The sequence below is a fragment of the Cervus canadensis genome, chromosome 32 (genome assembly GCF_019320065.1).
Source record: "Cervus canadensis isolate Bull #8, Minnesota chromosome 32, ASM1932006v1, whole genome shotgun sequence".
NCBI classification, from domain to species: Eukaryota; Metazoa; Chordata; class Mammalia; order Artiodactyla; family Cervidae; genus Cervus; species Cervus canadensis.
The window spans coordinates 22,140,388-22,157,398 of record NC_057417.1 but is presented as its reverse complement, the minus strand read 5'-3'; the positions used below and the strand labels follow the sequence as shown (position 1 = coordinate 22,157,398).

Here is a 17,011-nt window from a genome sequence, read left to right as displayed (position 1 = left end):
TTTTAAAATTTTCTATGTAAGTCTAGAGTACTTTTATGATTCAGTGGAACTTTTTTTTAAAAAAAGGATGAAATAATGAGAACCTAAAATACAATCAATTGAATTAGCTACATAAACAGATATAGTGAGTTAGAGAAAGTAGAGATTTTCAGTCTAAACCAATCTACACCACTGAATAGCTAATGACACCACTATCAGAATAGGAAAGAACAGGTTAAACTCCTAGGATTTTTCAGCCTCAGCACAACATTACCTATTTGATCACCATGGCCATTCATTTTTACTTACCGCCAACAGAAGACACATTTATTTGCACATGCCAAGCTCGGGGTAGTTTCCATGCAACGATGGCTCTCAATGCCATAGAATGTATGTTTATAGCAACCTCCTCTCCCTCGGAGCATGGACTGTGAACACAAAAACAAATAATTTGAAAAAGATCCTCAAAGCAAGGAAACAAAATACCAGGGCATCATTTTAAAGAAGAAACCAAGTGTTTCAGGAGTATAAATACCCCTACCAGTATCTGCATGAGACAGAAAACCAACATTATAACATTAGATTGTTTTGATGGTGTTTGGGTTTTGATAGTGCTCTGGGTTTTCCAAACCCTAATGAGATAAATCTATGATTCATTAATTGTGAAAGCTCCACAGACAGGACCATGGATACTTTCATTTTCAAATCCATTCACCTGCCTCAAATATTAGTACAATAATATATAATGCCAAAGGAGAAATAAGGCTCCCAGAAAAGGGGGAAGTACATTCACCTGAAAGAGTTATCCCCATACTGAATAAAGGAGGGTGAGTAAGGGAATGAAACCTGGAGCACATTCTATGTCAACCCAAAGGTAGAAGTTGAACATAGACGGGAGTTGAGACTGTTGAGGGGACAAGCTGCATGTATACAAGAAATAGATTATTCCAGAAAAGAACACAATGTGATTGGTACAGCCACCGTAAGAATGGTAACTTGAAGAAATACTGCAGATCAACTCAGGGTTGGGACCACAAGATACCATGGCGCTTCCTGTGGTGACCATTAGAAAGATCCACCCAGGAGCTGTGTGTTAGATGGGCTTGGTTCAGTAAAAAGTGAAACCTGTAAGGAGGTCATGCAAGAAAGGACCTGGTGACTTTGCTCTAACATTGGTGGAGGAACGGCAAAGGGAACTTAAGAGGTATGGTCCCAATCAGAGGGACAAACAGAGGAAGTTGTCCAAGATAACTGAGATTTTGAGCTAAGTGACCGAAATGCTACGGAATTAACAAGAGGAACAACAAATGAGGAAACACAGCTGGCAAGCCTTCATACATATGGATCAGTGTACATGACGTATTAGTGTAATGATATTACAATGCTGCCCACATAAAATCTACCAGCTTGTTACTATGTCAGTTGACCAAAGTGTCTTATTTTTTGTCCTAATAAAAGAGGTTCCCCTATCTGTTTCACTTAGTCCTTTCACATAAAAAAAAAAAAAGGAGTGAAGGGAAAATGCTGTTCAGGATAACTGTTTCTACAAATGCTCTTCCAAGTTCCCAAGAAAATATTCAAGAAGGCAAACAAAATATTCACATCTTCCAAAGCAGCACTGAAAACTAAAATGTCCACCATATGCAAAAGTTACAGAATAATTGCCACTACATATTATGGCAATGGAGAAACAAAGTTGAAGACTTGCATGTTTCATTCATTATTTACCAATCAGTTAATGTACTTCAAGCATACTGTGTGTTGAATGTACAATGATTAATAAGACAGAGCCTCTACCCATGGAGGGGCTAGTTGGAGGAAATGGCAAGTAAGCAAGAAAAATGTGCAATACTATTATGATAATCTGATTAAATCAGTTAAGATTCTTCTGCAAGCAATAGAAATGGAGTCTAGCTAAAGAAAAAAAGGAATTTATTGAAAGGATCTCACAGCTCAATGATCCATTAAACAGGCAATAATGAAGGAAAGCCAGCAGCAGGACCACCACTGGATCCCCCAGAAGTTATTATATACTACAGACACCACGCCCCCTCTCCCGAGACCATCAGCAGCACCACCGCTAAACTGCACATGGCTGCTGCCACCTGCACAAGAATGAGTTCTCCATGTCCCAGTTCCTTTCCTTCACTCACCCCATATTCAAAGTCTCCGGCTGAAAAGAATGACTATCCTAGATGACACTTTTATACCCAAGTCACTAGGACATGGTCCCAGGAAACAGTATCTGTCATCCTTAGCTTCTATAGCAGGCAGTGGTCCCTCATACCAACCAGAGCCCATTTAATAAGAAACTTCCCAAACATGAAAAGACTAAGATGTTGGGCAAGCAGAGAAAAGACAAATGTCCAGGGGCTGTTACTGGAGCCCCTGGGACAGGTGATCAGCCCAGCTTCCAGGACCCGTGAGAACGCCTCAGAGGTGAGATGTCCAAACTGAACACTGAAGGGCAAAAAGGATAAAGGGATGGACACATGTGAGGAGGACGGCACATTTTTCTTTAAAACTATTTTCTTCGAGTTTTATAGTTTCATACTTTAGATTTTAGGTCTTGATCTATTTAACTCAAAATGTGTGTGTGTGTACTTTTGGTGCACGTGGTTTGGTGGCAGAGGTTTCTTTGCCTATGGTTTTTTGCCTATGGATGGTCCTGGTTGCCGTAGCACCATTAGTTGGAAAGGTTATCCTTTCTCCAAGGAATTGCTTTTGAACCTCTGTAAAAAATCAGTTAAGCATACTTGTGAGTTTATTTTTGGGACCTCCATTCTGTTCAGTTGACCTATATGTCCATCCCTCTACTAATACCATATGTTCTTGATTACTGTAGCAATCAGTAAGCTATAATATCAGGATGTATGACTCCTCTCATTTTATTCTTCCACAATACTGTTCAAGCTATTTTTACATTCCCATGCCCTTCCTTATAAATTTTATAATAAACTGTCTACTTCTACAAAAACCTTCCTGGGACTTTAATAGGAATTGCATTAAACCCATACATCGATTTGATGTTTTACTCCATTGAGTCTTCCAATCCACAAACATTTATTTAAATTTACATTTAGATTTTTACTTACACTTACTTAGATTTTCATTGTTTCTGATTTGACATCTTTCCTCGTTTCTAACATAAGCATACATTGCTGGAAATTTCTCCCTGAGCACTGCCTGAGCTGCATCATTTACATTTTTTTTTTACTATCATTCAGTTCTACATATTTTTTCATTTCCTTTGAGACTTCCTCTTTGGCCCAAGGCTTATTTAGAAATGTGTTGTTTAATTTCCACATATTTATAGAGATTTTCCTTTTGTTTTTATTATTGATTTCTAGTTTGACTCCATTATGATCACAAAACACACTCTGTATGATTTTAACACTTTTAAATCTGCTGAGGTTTGTTCTATGGCCTAGAACATGGTCTATCTTGGTGAGTGTTCCACAGGCACTTGGAAGAAATGCATATTCTGCTATTGCTGGGTGGTATATTCCTTATATGTCAACCAGCTTCTACTGACTAACTCACCGTTTTACTCAACCTATCTATGCCATTGAATTTGATGTAAGTTTTCTGTAAACATCCTATATTTGGGTCATTTTTTAAATCCACTCTTCCAATCTTTATCATTTGATTGACAGATTTAGAATATTTACATTTGAAGTAATTAGTTATGCACTAAAATAGCCTACCATTTTATTATTTGTTTCCTGCTTATTCCCTCTGATTCTCACTCCTGTTATTCTTTTGATTTCCTGCAGGTTACTTAAACATTTTCAGGATTCCATCTTTATTCTTTGTTTTGATTTTATCTCTATGTATAGTGTTTGTGGGCTTTCCTCATAGCTCTTCCATCGTCGCTCAGTCTGTAAAGAATCTGCCTGCAATGCAGGAGACTCGGGTTCAATTCCTGGGTCGGGAAGATCCTCTGGAGAAGGAAATGGCAACCCACTCCAGTATTCTTGCCTGGAGAATCCCACGGACAGAGGAGCCTGATGGGCTACAGTCCATGGGATCGTAAGAGTCGGACACAACTGAGTGACTTTCACTGAGATGGTGTTTGTAGTGGTTGTTCCGAGTATAAAACTATACATACATGACCCATCAAGTCTACTGGTAAAAAAATTTTACCAGCTTCAAGTGAAGTGTGGAAACATCACTTCCATTCAGATCCCTTTAATTTTCTCTTTTAAATTATATATCATTATCCTGAGTATCACATGGTGTTAAAATTTTTGTTTCAGGACTTCCCTGGTGGTCCAGTGGCTAAGATTTCAAGCTCCCAGTGCAGGGGGCCCAGGTTCAATCCCTGGTCAGGGAACTAGATCCCACATGCTGCAACTAAGAGTCTGCATGCCTCAACTAAAGGTTCTGTATGCTGCAACGAAGACTGAAGATCCCACCTGCCGCAACTAAGACCCAGTGTAGCCAAATAAAAATAAATAAAAATGTTTAAAAGTATTCTGCTTCAATCATCAAATATGATTATAAACATTATGAGGAAAATGATCAGCTACTATATGTACTCATATTTTTGCTCTTTTCATCACTCTGCCTTCCTTTCTCATGCTTTAAGAATCTTTCTTTCATCACTTCATTAGGTTTGAATAGCTTCCTTTAACTATCTTTAAGGCAGACTTGCTAGAAAAAGACTCAGTTTTCTTTAATCCGATAATGTGTTTAGTTAATCTTCATTTTGGAGGATAGTTTTGCCAGACACAGAAATCATGATTGACAGGTATTTTCTTTCAACACTTGAACATGTGCCACTTCTCTCTGGCCTCCATGATTTCAGATGAGAGATCTGATGTCAAATTGATGTTAGTTCACGGTTTCTCTCTAGCATCTTTCAAGATCTTTTTCTTCTTTAGCTTTCAGATCATTAACTGTAAGGTATTTTCATGTGGATTTCCTTGGTTCTGTTCTACTTGGAGTTTATTCTCTCTGCTATTCAGGTTGGGTAAATTCTATTGACTTGCCCTGGTCACAGATCATTCTGTCAATTGGTAAGGTCCCCGGCTCTATCCTCTGTCATCTCTACTCTATTACTGCACTCATTCAGTGAGTTTTTATTTCTGTTACTGTATTTTTTCAATTGTATAATTCCTTCTTGGTTCCTTTTATAACTTCCATTTCTCTGCTGAGATTTTTTATTTTTTCATTTGTTTCAAGAGACTTTGTAAGTGATTGCTGAAGCATTTTTATGACAGCTGCTTTAAAATCCTTGTCAGATGACTCCACCATCTGATTCATCTGGTGTTGGTGTCAGTTCATTATCTTTTTTTGCTCAAGTTGTGATTTTCATGGTTCTTGGAATGACAGGTGATTTTTTTCACTGCATCCTAGACATTTTGTCTACTATGTTAGGAGGCTCTAAATTCTATTTCATTCTTTCATTTTAGCAGCAGGCACTTAGTTTAGGTTGAGCTTGCAGGTCCTGGACTATTTTGTATGCTGTGGCTCCAATGGCAGTTTAATTTTCAGAGGCTTTGCAATGTAATTTTGCTTGGGCTCCCACTGATCTTGGCTGGTACCGTCAGAGGGGGTGAAAGAGGTTTCACATGGAGGAGGGGAATCTCAGGCCAGCAGGCTTCCCATACAGGTGGCTTATTTGGCAGAGTTGCTCTGGCCGATGGGCCTGGGTAGCCCCAGTAACTCTGAATGGGAGAGTGGAGTCTCAGGACAAGAATAAAAAGACTTGGCTTCCCTAGACAGGCCACTTCTTATGGAGTGCCACCCAACCACCATGATATCTCTCAGTGAAGGAAAGAAGTCTCGGGCCACCCAACCACCATGCTATCTCTCAGTGAAGAAAAGGAGTCTTGGGCCCAGCAGGCACAGGGAATGTTTCACAGGCCAGGTCGATTACTGCAGGAGTAAGGTGGTAAGGAGAAGGTTTCTCTCTTTCCATTTTTACTTGACCGTCTGATATCTCTTAGCAGGAGGGGGGAATTCATGGTCCAACAGGGAAGAAGAGCATTTGTCCCAGCTGCTTATTATTGGTGGGGTTCCCAGTTGATCCCCTTTAAGAGTGGTTCTGGGCTCACCAGAATCTGTTAGAGGGACTCTCATTGCATACAAGGGAGGAACAAACCTAAACGAGTGGGCTTCTGCTGCTTGATTAAGACTTAGTAAACACAGAGTCTGGGTAAAATTTCAGTCTTCCATTTTTGACAGGGGATGAAGAGTTCAATACAGTGTTCAATATACTGCAGCCCATGGGCCAAAGTCAGGCTGCAGCTTGTCTCTGCAGGTAAGGTTTTGTTGGAATACTATTGCCCACATTTGTTTACTTATATCTATGGTTGCTTTGGGGCTAAAATGGCATAGTTGAAAAGCTGCAACAAGATCATATGAACCACAAACCTTAAAAAGTCACCATCTGGCCCTTTAAGAAAAGGTTTGCTAATCCCTGATTTAGAGATTTATTCCATACTACAGAGCAAAATGGCGTCCCTGGTAGCTCAGAGGTTAAAGCATCTGCCTGAAATGCGGGAGACCTGAGTTCGATCCCTGGGTTGGAAAGATCCCCTGGAGAAGGAAATGGCAACCCATTCCAGTATTCTTGCCTGGAGAATCCCATGACGGAGGAGCCTGGTGGGCTACAGTCCACGGGGTCACAAAGAGTCGGACATGACTAAGTGACTACACACACACACACACACACACACACACAAAATAAATTCTAAACTGGTTAAGCAAACTGTTAAAAAAAAAAAAAAAAGTACAAACAGGAGGAGGGCTTAGGGAGGATAGAGGAACAGGAAGCATCAGGAATCTGTCTCACCTGGTCATTAATCTCAATCTGCCTGTTGTTCTTTGTCTTTGACCTAGGAGTCCTGGGTTCTCCACCAGCATCTGTGAAACTCTACCAGGTGAATATGTTGGCTTGTAAGCAGGCTGAAAGAGGAGACCCTCCACAGTTCCTGACAGTTAATACTAGCCCCTGGTTCCTTTGAGCGCCTCATGTCACAGAAACAAAAATTTTCTCAGGAACCAAGGGGACCTCCGAGACATCTCTGTGTGTGTGTGTTCTCAGTAGTGTCTCACTCTTTGTGATCCCATGGATTGCAGCCCACCAGGCTCCTCTGTCTATGGGATTTTTCAGGCAAGAATACTGGAACAGGCTGCCATTCCCTCCTCCAGGACTTCTTCCAAACCCAGGGATCAAACTCATGTATCCCGTGTCTCCTGCATTGCAGGTGGATTCTTTACCCCTGAGCCACCTGGGAAGCCCTTAGTATTCTCCTTTACAGTCGCAGAAGTTAAGAGAAGATTACAGAAGGAGCCATTAGTGGCTCAGACTCCTCACTGACAGAATCACTCATCTTTGCAAAGAAGCATCATATTGAGGTGGTGATACAGCACAAAGGAAATGTGGCCTGCCTCGTGGAGGAAGGAAGTTAGAAATACCAACCACGACCAGGTGACCAAGTACAAATATGAGCAGTTACAAATATACATACTGTCTTCTTTGCTTGGATATACATAATTATCTTTCCTCCCCTCCAACTATTTTATATAGGACAGGTAAGTGGTAGTCAACATAATGTCATCCCTAGGTAAAAGATCTCAACAGAGAGTGAAGGGAGAGAATGAATACATCCTCCCTTGCATGAGTAATAATTATAACACTTCAGGGAGAAGCAGATGTTTTGTTCTTATCATGGTTTGAAAATGTGAATACAGGTAAAAGGGTGTGTACAGATGCTGAGCATCTAAAGAGGTAGACAGTGCTATTAATACTGAGTCCTGTGCCTCCCCTTATAAGTAGGGGCTAAGAAGCCCTTATACCATATTTCTCAGATTCCCTTGTCTGAGGGGTTCTGATTAGACTCCACCAGTGAGCCAAGACTTAGATGGCGAGAAAGGAGAAATCGTTCTTCTTCACTGGCGGCAGCTGGCAGACACAAGGGCATACAACAAACACTAAGTCCAAAGCGGCTTCAAGTGAGCTCCTGGGACACATTTGCTTTAATGTTGCCAGCGTTTCAGGTCACTTCCAGCGGTGTCCTGTGAGCCCAGCACTTCTCGACTTTCTCCAAGCAAGGAGTAGTTCTCTCTGACCTTCATTACCCCAGGCCTTTCAATGGCTTTGTAAGCATTCAGTTAATTTACTTTATTAAATCTGTTCTTGCAAAAATACCCAGGGTGGTTTCTGTTTTCCTGACTGGGACAGATGGGAAGGATTCAGCCAGGTGGAGATCAGAGTGGGGAAGAGAGGCAGCACAGGATGTAAGAAGGTTAAAACAGAAAACAAAAACAAAAAAAAAACAGAAAACAAAGCTGAACAAGTAGATCAGAACTATACTAGAGAGGGTCTTCCTCAGGTTTGGGGTTTAATATAATTTTCTCATCTGACAAATGTTTACTAAGCAATTACTACCTGCTAGGCTCTGTTTTCAGTATTGGAAAGAAAAATGAAGACTCTTAGGTTGGGGAGGAGATGAGAAGGGAAAGAAGAGACAGTTAAGAAGCAAGACCTAATCTGTTAGTTGGTAATAAGTGCTATGGAGAAATTCCAAGCAGTGTTAGGGGACCAGGGGAAGGCTGTTATTTTTAAAAGGTGGTCAAGGGAGAGTTTCTCTGATAGAGACTCACTGAGCAGAGATCTAAGTGAGCAGACACAAGACCAGAAAGCCAGGGAGGAGTCTGAGTTCAGTGTATTCGGGTAACAGCAAGAAGGCCAGTAAGGTGAGATGAAGCACGGAAGATCAGATCCTTGGAGGCCTCTGTAAGGACTCAGGGTTTGGTTCTGAGAGAGATTAGAACCCCTGGGAGTTCTGAGTAAAAGAGTTACATGATCTGAGGCATCCAACTGCTGTGCAGGGAACAGCAGTGGAGATGACTGAGTGGAACCAGGAACAGCAGTTAGAAGATCACTTACGACAATAAAAGGAACATATGACAGTGACTTGGATCGAGGCATAGCAGTATAAATGCTGAAAAGTAGTTATACTCTGGATATAGTCTGAAAAGATGTGCTCACGGAATAGATGTGGAGGGTAAAAAGGAAAACAGAAAAACAACAGAAGAACAGAAATGACTCCCAGGCTTCTGGCCTGAGTAACTGAAAGGACAGTGTTGTCATAAATCGCTGGAATGAAGACTGAGGAGAACAGATTTAGGAGAGGAAATCAGGAATTCTACTTCTGACATATTAAGTTTAAGATGCCTATTACACATCCCAACTGATATGTTGAGTAAGAAGGAATGAAGAGCTACCATAAGGCTTCAGAGAAAACGGCTAAATGAGAACTGAACTTCAGAGATTAACCTGGTTAATAGCGGATAAATTGAGCAGGTGGAGGAGGGGATTCACTGGCAGTCAGAAGTAGACAGGAAAAAACCTAGCTGCAGTGTCCAGGAGGACAACCTGAACTTCAAGGATGGCAATGAAAATGGATTGGGGCAGAGGTTCTCAATGGGGTCAACACTATCTGGGGGTATTCTGGAAATTCACTGAAATACTGTTGTTACCAAAATGGTTGGGAGGCACTTCTGGCAATAAGTGAGGGGAGAGGCAAGACTGTCACATCTCCTGTAATGTTTAAGATAGCCCCCCAACCCCCCACCCTCCCACACATACAAAGGGTCTTATAAGCCACTTCCTTTCAAATGACTCACTACATCTCCATACTTGTGGAAAACCTGATTATAATCATCCACGCTTAGATTCCAACTTCATTTTACAGATAAAGTATTTTCTGAACATTCTACCATATACTGAATTTTCCAGGAATGTAGCTACTATGGAAAATGAGGACAGAAAACACTTTCTTTGATGCGAAGCTTTTGTAAGAAATTTCACCATTTTGAAAACCCACACCACGGAGAATAATGCTGCTTCTAATATTTAAGTCACTAACACAATACATGTATCCCATGTTATATGTGTAGGTGTCACATAAATACAATACAGAAGAGATTTGAGATGCTTTTGGTAGACTTGAAACCAAATATTAAGTTGACATATGAAATATTAAGACATGAAATACAGGATTTTCACAAATCAAAGTTGTTTAAGAAGTTATTGTGGTCATTTTATGTACTGCTAATTTTTATAGCACAATGATGAGAAATCTATCTTGCAATAATTATTTGAAATTAAACTTATCTGAGGACTGCCTGTCATCTTTAAATCTTACTCTGAAAGTGTCACCAGAGGCCCATCTCACTTCCTTTAACCACTCTTACTACCATTTCTGTTTCCAATCCACCCACATAGATCAAAGGGACAGAAACGAGAACTCAGAAATAAATCTACACTTATATGATCAACGAATCTATGACAAAGGAGGCGAGAATACACAAAAGGGAAAAGACAGCCTCTTCAGCAAACGATGTTGGGAATACTGGACAGCTACCTGCAAAAGAATCAAAATGAACTACTTCCTCACACCATATACAAAAATAAACTCAAAATGGATCAAAGACTTAAATGTAAGGCCCGAAACTATAAAACTCCTAGGGGAAAACTTCAGCACCACACTCTTCAACATCAGTTTTAGCAATATTTTTTGGATATGTCTCCTAAGGCAAGGGAAACAAAAGCTAAAATAAATAAATGGGACTATATCGAACCAAAAAGCTTTTACACAGTGAAGGAAATTCTCAACAACCAAAAAAGCAGCCTACTAAAATGGGAGAAGATATTTGCAAACAATATATCCAATAAGGGGCTGACATCCAAAATATATAAAAATACACACAACTTAGTAGCAGCAACAAACAAACAACCCAATTAAAGAATGGGCAGGGGACCTGAACAGACATTTTTCCAGAGAGGAAATGCAGACAGCCAACAGACACATGAAAAGATGCTCAATATCACTAATTATCAAGGAAATGCAAATCAAAACCACAGTGAGACACCACCTAACATATTTCAGAATCATTATCATTAAAAAGGCAACAAATAAGCGCTGGTGAGGATGTGGAGAAAAGGGAACCCTTGTGCACGGCTGGTGTGACTGTGAATGGGTGCAGCCACTATGGAAAACAGTTATGGAGGTTCCTCAAAAAATCAAAAATAGAACTTCTATACGACCCAGCAATTATACTACTGAATATTTACCCAAAGAAAACAAGAACAGTAATCAGAAAAGATACATGTACTCCAGTGTTCAATGCAGCTTTATTTACGAGAGCCAAGATACAGATGTAAACTTAGTGTCTACAGATAGAGGAATGAATAAAGAAACTGTGATATAGATAGATATATATAGACACACACACATACACACACGCACACAGTAATATTACTCAGCCATAAAAAGAATGAAATCTTGACGTTTGCAGCAACATGGATGGACCTTGAGGCTACCATGGTAAGTAAAGTAAGTCAGAGAAACAAAGACAAATACCACATGAACTTAGTTCATATGTGCAATCTATAAAACAAAACAAACAAATAAAATGAAAACAGACTCAGATACAGGGAATCGGTCATGGTCAGAAGGGAGAGAAGGGAGGGGAGAGAGGGTGGGCAAAATAGGTGAAGGAACTAAGAGGTTCAAACCTCCAGTTTTATAATAAACAAATCACAGGGATACAATATACAACAGAAGGAATACCATCAACAAAGTGTAAGAACTTTGTATGGGGACAGATGGCTACTAGACTTATTGTGGTAAGCCTTTCATAACGTAGGCAAATGTCAGCTATGTCATATGCCTGAAACTAACATAATATTGCACATCACTGCATTTTCATTAGAAAACACAATAATTCTAATGATATCTTATTTGCACCCATGGGAATTTAATTCACAAGGGTGACTGAGTGCCAACACAGGCCAGTGCTACTGAAGGAAGATATTACTTACATATTCCGGGAGAAAGGTGCCCACCATACCCCACAGCGTCTGTTCAGGAGGCAGAGAGAAGTGAGGGGAAAGCCTGGGCCACAGCCCTTACTGGAGTCTCCTTGGGACAGGAAAGGCAGAGAGGGTGAATGATGCCGGACTGGCTGAAATGAATTATTCCAGTGGGCTCTAGACTACAGGGCTATCTCTAGCTTTCTGTATCAGGCCCTGGCATGATTTACGGCAGGGAAGATATTGGCTTGGTGTGTGAGAGAGTCAGATAAGGAGGTAGCTAAAGGCTACAGATTTAGAATCACAGATGAAAGGTATGTTCAAGGCAAGCTGCTGTTAATCTTTAGGAATTAGCCCTGGGAGGGGCAGTCTCTATGAGCCTGCCAGAGCATCAAGAATACAGAAAATAAGGACTTCCCTGGTGGTCCAGTGGTTGAGAATCCACCTGTCAATGCAGGGGAAACGGATCTGATCCCTGGTCCAGGAAGATTCCACATGGCCCAGGGCAACTAAGCCCATGCGCCACAACTACTGAGGCAGTGTGCCCTAAAGCCCATGCTCCACAACAAGAGGAGCCACGCAATGAGAAGCCGTCCACCACAATGAGAGAGTAAGTAGCCCGTGCTCGCCGCAACTAGAGAAAGCCCATGCGTGGCAACAAAGACCCAGTGCAGCCAAAAATGAAAAACAATAAAAATAAAATATTTTTTTAATACAGAAAGTAAGAACTTATAGTTATGTACTTGGCCCTGAGGTAGAGATGACAAATAGACAAATACAGAACATAAGAAAACAGAATAAATACATACAATAGAAATTCATAGATTGATCCTAAAATGTATACGGAAATACAAAAGACCCAGAAGAGAAGAAACAATCTTGAAAATTAAAAACCAAGACAGAGAACTTATACTGCATGATTTCAAACTGATTACAAAACCACAGTAATCAAGCCAATTGTGGTATTGGCTTAAGGACAAACACATCAATGCAACAGAATAAGAGTAGTCCAGAAACAGGCCTTCCTATATACAGCAGACTGACTTTTCTACAAAGGCCTAAAAGTAATTCAGTGGTGAAAGGAAAAGCCTTCTTAACAAATGGTTCTAAAACATCAGAATATCCATGTAGGTGATAGGTAGTGGAAAGGTACAATCTTGATCCTTACCTCACACCATTCATATAAATTAATTCAAGACCTAAATATAAAGGTTAAAACTATATATGAAGCTTCCAGAAGAAAACATAAACTATCTTTGTGACCTTCAAGTTGACAAAGACTTCTTAACATATGAAAAGTACTAACCAAAAGAGAAAAAAGGATAAATTAGACTTTATTCACATTAAAAACTTCAAAGGATACCATTAGGGAAATGAAAGAAGAAGCCACAGACTAAGAGAAAATAACAACAGTGTGCATCAGGCAAAACTCTCATATCCACAATATATAAAGAACTCCTACAAATCAATAATACAAAGTCAAACAATTCAGTTTGGGTAAAATATCTCAACAGAGGCGGCATAACTATGAAAAGCCAATATGCACATGAAAAGGTGCTCCTCATCATCAGTAGTTATCTTCAAAACGTAAATTAAAACCAAAATGGTACCACTTCACAATCAGAAAAAGATTTATAATCCCACATGATGGTGAGAGAATACAGCGACTTTCTTAAATTGCTGATGCAAGTATAAAATAGTACAACCACACTGCAAAGAGACTGGGAGTTTCTTATAAAGTTAAATATATACCTGCCCTATGACTTAGCAATTCCACTCCTAGGTATATACCCAGATGAAATAAAATGTATGTTCACCCCAAAAGATTTTAGATAATAGCTAAAATCTTAATAGCTAAAATCTGAGAACAACCCAAACAACTATCAACAGATTAAAAACTGTGGTATGTTCATAACACTGAATGTGTGTGTATAGTCATTCAATCATGTCCAGGTTCCTCTGCCCCTGGGATTTTCCCTGCAAGAATACTGAAGTGGGCTGCCATTTCCTATGCCAGAGGATCTTCCCAACCCAGGGATCAAACTCACCTCTTCCTTCATCTCCTGCCTGCAGGCACATTCTTTACCGCTAAGCCACAGAGGCTTCCCTGAGTACTATGCCTATACTACTGCATAGCATTCAGCAATAAAAAGGAATGAACTGATACTCATTATATGTGGATGAATCTGAGAAATCTGATGTTGAGTTTAAGAAGCCATTAGCAAAAAGCTACACATTATATGATCCTATTCATGTGAAATTCTACAACAGGCAAAACTAAACTACAGTGAGACCAAAGAGAACAACTGTTGTGTGGCTGTCAGGGCAAGGGCTACTGTCCAGAGACAGTCATAAGTGAACTTGTAGCGGTGAGGAAAATAGTCTACAGCTTAATTCAGGTGTTTGATAAGGATTTTTTACATCCATCAAAATATGCTAACTCATGTAACTAATTCATTCAAAATCATTACACTTTATTAAATGTAAATTAACCCTTTAAAATGGTAAAATGCATTGCATATTACAGCCATATAAAAATTGCCTAAAACAGAAATAATATTTGAACAAAAACAAATACCTTTGTCCATCTGCAAAGCTTCACCCCAGAGTGGCTCCCAATCAACTGATAACCTAAATGAAAAAACAGGGAACACAAAATTGAAATGATTCAAAGCCTTATATCAAAAAGTGATTTTATATATATGTACATTATAAAAGTGATTATAAAACTGTAGCAAAATCATTTTTCTTCATTTAAATAATAATAGACAATAATCCCCAAGGCCACTAAGGTTTAAATGACCAGGACAGTACAACAATTTAAAATATGTATGCCTCTAATAACACAGGCTCAAAATACATAAAGAAACAATAAGCCAATCCAAAATCACAGGAAGTGATTTTAAGATCTCTCAGTATCTAACAGATCTCATAGGTCAAAACTCAGTGGAACCCTATGATCTGAAGCAACAAAGTAAACTTGATCAAGGGCACAGAGAGAGAGACTGCACTCAACAACTACACAATGCACATGCTTTACAAGTTCCCAAGGAACATTTATACAGATAAAAAAGAACCAGGTACTGCAACAAACAGCAAAAGCAAGGAACCATACATTTCTGTACAAAAAACAACTGGGGAACTGTCACCAATAATCTTCAAAAATAAATAAAGAATCAGATGGGCAAGAGGAGATTAAAAGAAGGAAATATTGTCCTCAAAAGTGGGAAAATAAAATTCTAGGAACCTGACATGAATTCTCAGCACCCTCCACAACCTAGCATTTAAATTTTTTGAGCCACATGAGACATGAAAAGCATGGAAAAGCTATGCCAAAGCAATCACATTTCCTTATTTTAACACACTGGTGGAGCAAACAAGTAGAACATACTGATTTCAGAAAGCATTTAATAAAGTTTCTCATGAGGCTTCAAGTAATAAACCACAATTACCATGAGTCTCTTGCACAAAAAGACCCTTGACTTGCAGACAAATGAGGTAAATGGAGAAATACAGCCTGGATGATGGCATAAGTGGATCAGTGGCTGGTTAAACACCCATGTTCACAGTGTGATGATTAATGGAACAAAGTCAATTTGGATTACATGTCTCTAGTGGCAATATTATGAGGCTTTGTCTTTTATCCTCTTCCACATTTATGTAAACATCTTGCATATAAATAAAGAACTGCTTATCTACTTGAAGATGGAACCAAGTCCAAATGAATAGCTAATCTCAGATACAGAATAAGCATTTTATAGATTCCTGGAGAAAATTCTAGCTTTTTTGGACTCCTACATTATATGTTGCTCACAGCACTATCATAGAAATCACACTCTACTAGTTTTTTACATCTTTCTCTCCCAAGATACACAGGGTTCTACAAAACTCTGCATTTGGGTAGGTAAAGACTGTATAGCACAGGATGAAACAACCTTAGTTGACCACAGTTCACACTATGCAGTTGCTAAGAATCCAAGTGCAGGATTTTTCTTCTTCCCAAGATGGAGTAACAGAGGGTTTACCCCCCACTTGAAATACCAAAACTGGACAAAATAGATGAAACAACAGTTTTCAAGACATGAAACATCTGGCAACAAAGGATGATGATCCAACAGAGATGGGAAACAAACAAGGTTGAGACTTAGCATTACCCAAGCTTATTGTCTTGGAAGTTTCCGCAGGAGGGAGAACCTAAGGAGAGCTCAGCATTCTCCCTGAGCTGAGAACACAGAAGTAGAGTCTTGGGAACCCCTGTGGCTAAAGTTTGCAGGATTGAGTTCAGCAGAGACAAGGGCTACACAGAGACTGAACTCTGCAGGGGATTCCTATACTGCTTAGTGCATATGCAAGAGAAAAACTACCCAACAATGGGAAAGAACCATCTGAAAAGAGTAAAAGCATGCCTGGTACTCACAGCCAGCTGGGAACTGTGCCTGCTCCTACCAGGCGGACAGATAACCTCAAGATTCCCAAGGCACTGGACAGAGTACATAGACGGGTTCTGCCTCAGTGGTGGGGGGAAAAATTAGCTCTGGTCTCATCCAACAAATCATAAAAGCAAGATTAAAGGGCTCAAGCTGTTTCAAAATAATTTATCTTTGTCCCAGAATAAATCTCAAAAATGTTTTCAGGAATACAAAAATATCCAGCACTCCAAAAGGTAAAATTAGATCTGATATCCAATCAGATACCAGACTCATTAGAAAAGACCCTGATGCTGGGAAAGACTGAAGGCAAAAGAAGAAGAGGGCAGCAGTGGATGTGATGGTTGGATGGCATCACTGATTCAATGGACATGAACTTGGGTGAATTCCAGGAGATAGTGAGGGACAGAGAGGCCTGGCATATTGTAGTCCATGGGGTCACAGAGTTAAAAACGACTTAGCAAGCAAACAACAATAACATCCAAAGATTACCAAGCATGCAAAAAAACTAGGAAAACATGACCAGTAATGAGGAAAACACTCCAGTAACAAAAACTGACCCAGAAATGACACAGATGTAAGCAGATAAGGACATTGAATCAGTTTAAAATTGTACTCCATAGGCTTCAAAAGTTAAGTGGAGACATGGAAGATAGAAAAAGACCTAAACTGACCTTCTAGAGATGAAAACTACCTCTAAGTTGGAACATACACCGGATAGAAGTAATGAAAGATTCAACATTAGAGAAGAAAAGATTACTGAGTTAAACTT

The 17,011-nt window shown here is 39.7% G+C and overlaps 1 protein-coding gene across 1 annotated transcript in view; it reads right to left on the bottom strand.

The window, feature by feature from the left end:
* The window catches only part of LOC122433093 (S-adenosyl-L-methionine-dependent tRNA 4-demethylwyosine synthase TYW1), a 140,801-nt gene that overhangs the window by 98,705 nt on the left and 25,085 nt on the right, over window positions 1-17,011 (bottom strand). The window contains exons 9-10 of the mRNA XM_043455628.1: window positions 14,391-14,443; window positions 289-407 (exon numbers count right to left, since the gene is read on the bottom strand). Of these exons, the coding sequence (XP_043311563.1) occupies window positions 289-407; window positions 14,391-14,443 (172 nt within the window). The remainder of the gene's footprint in view (window positions 1-288; window positions 408-14,390; window positions 14,444-17,011) is intronic.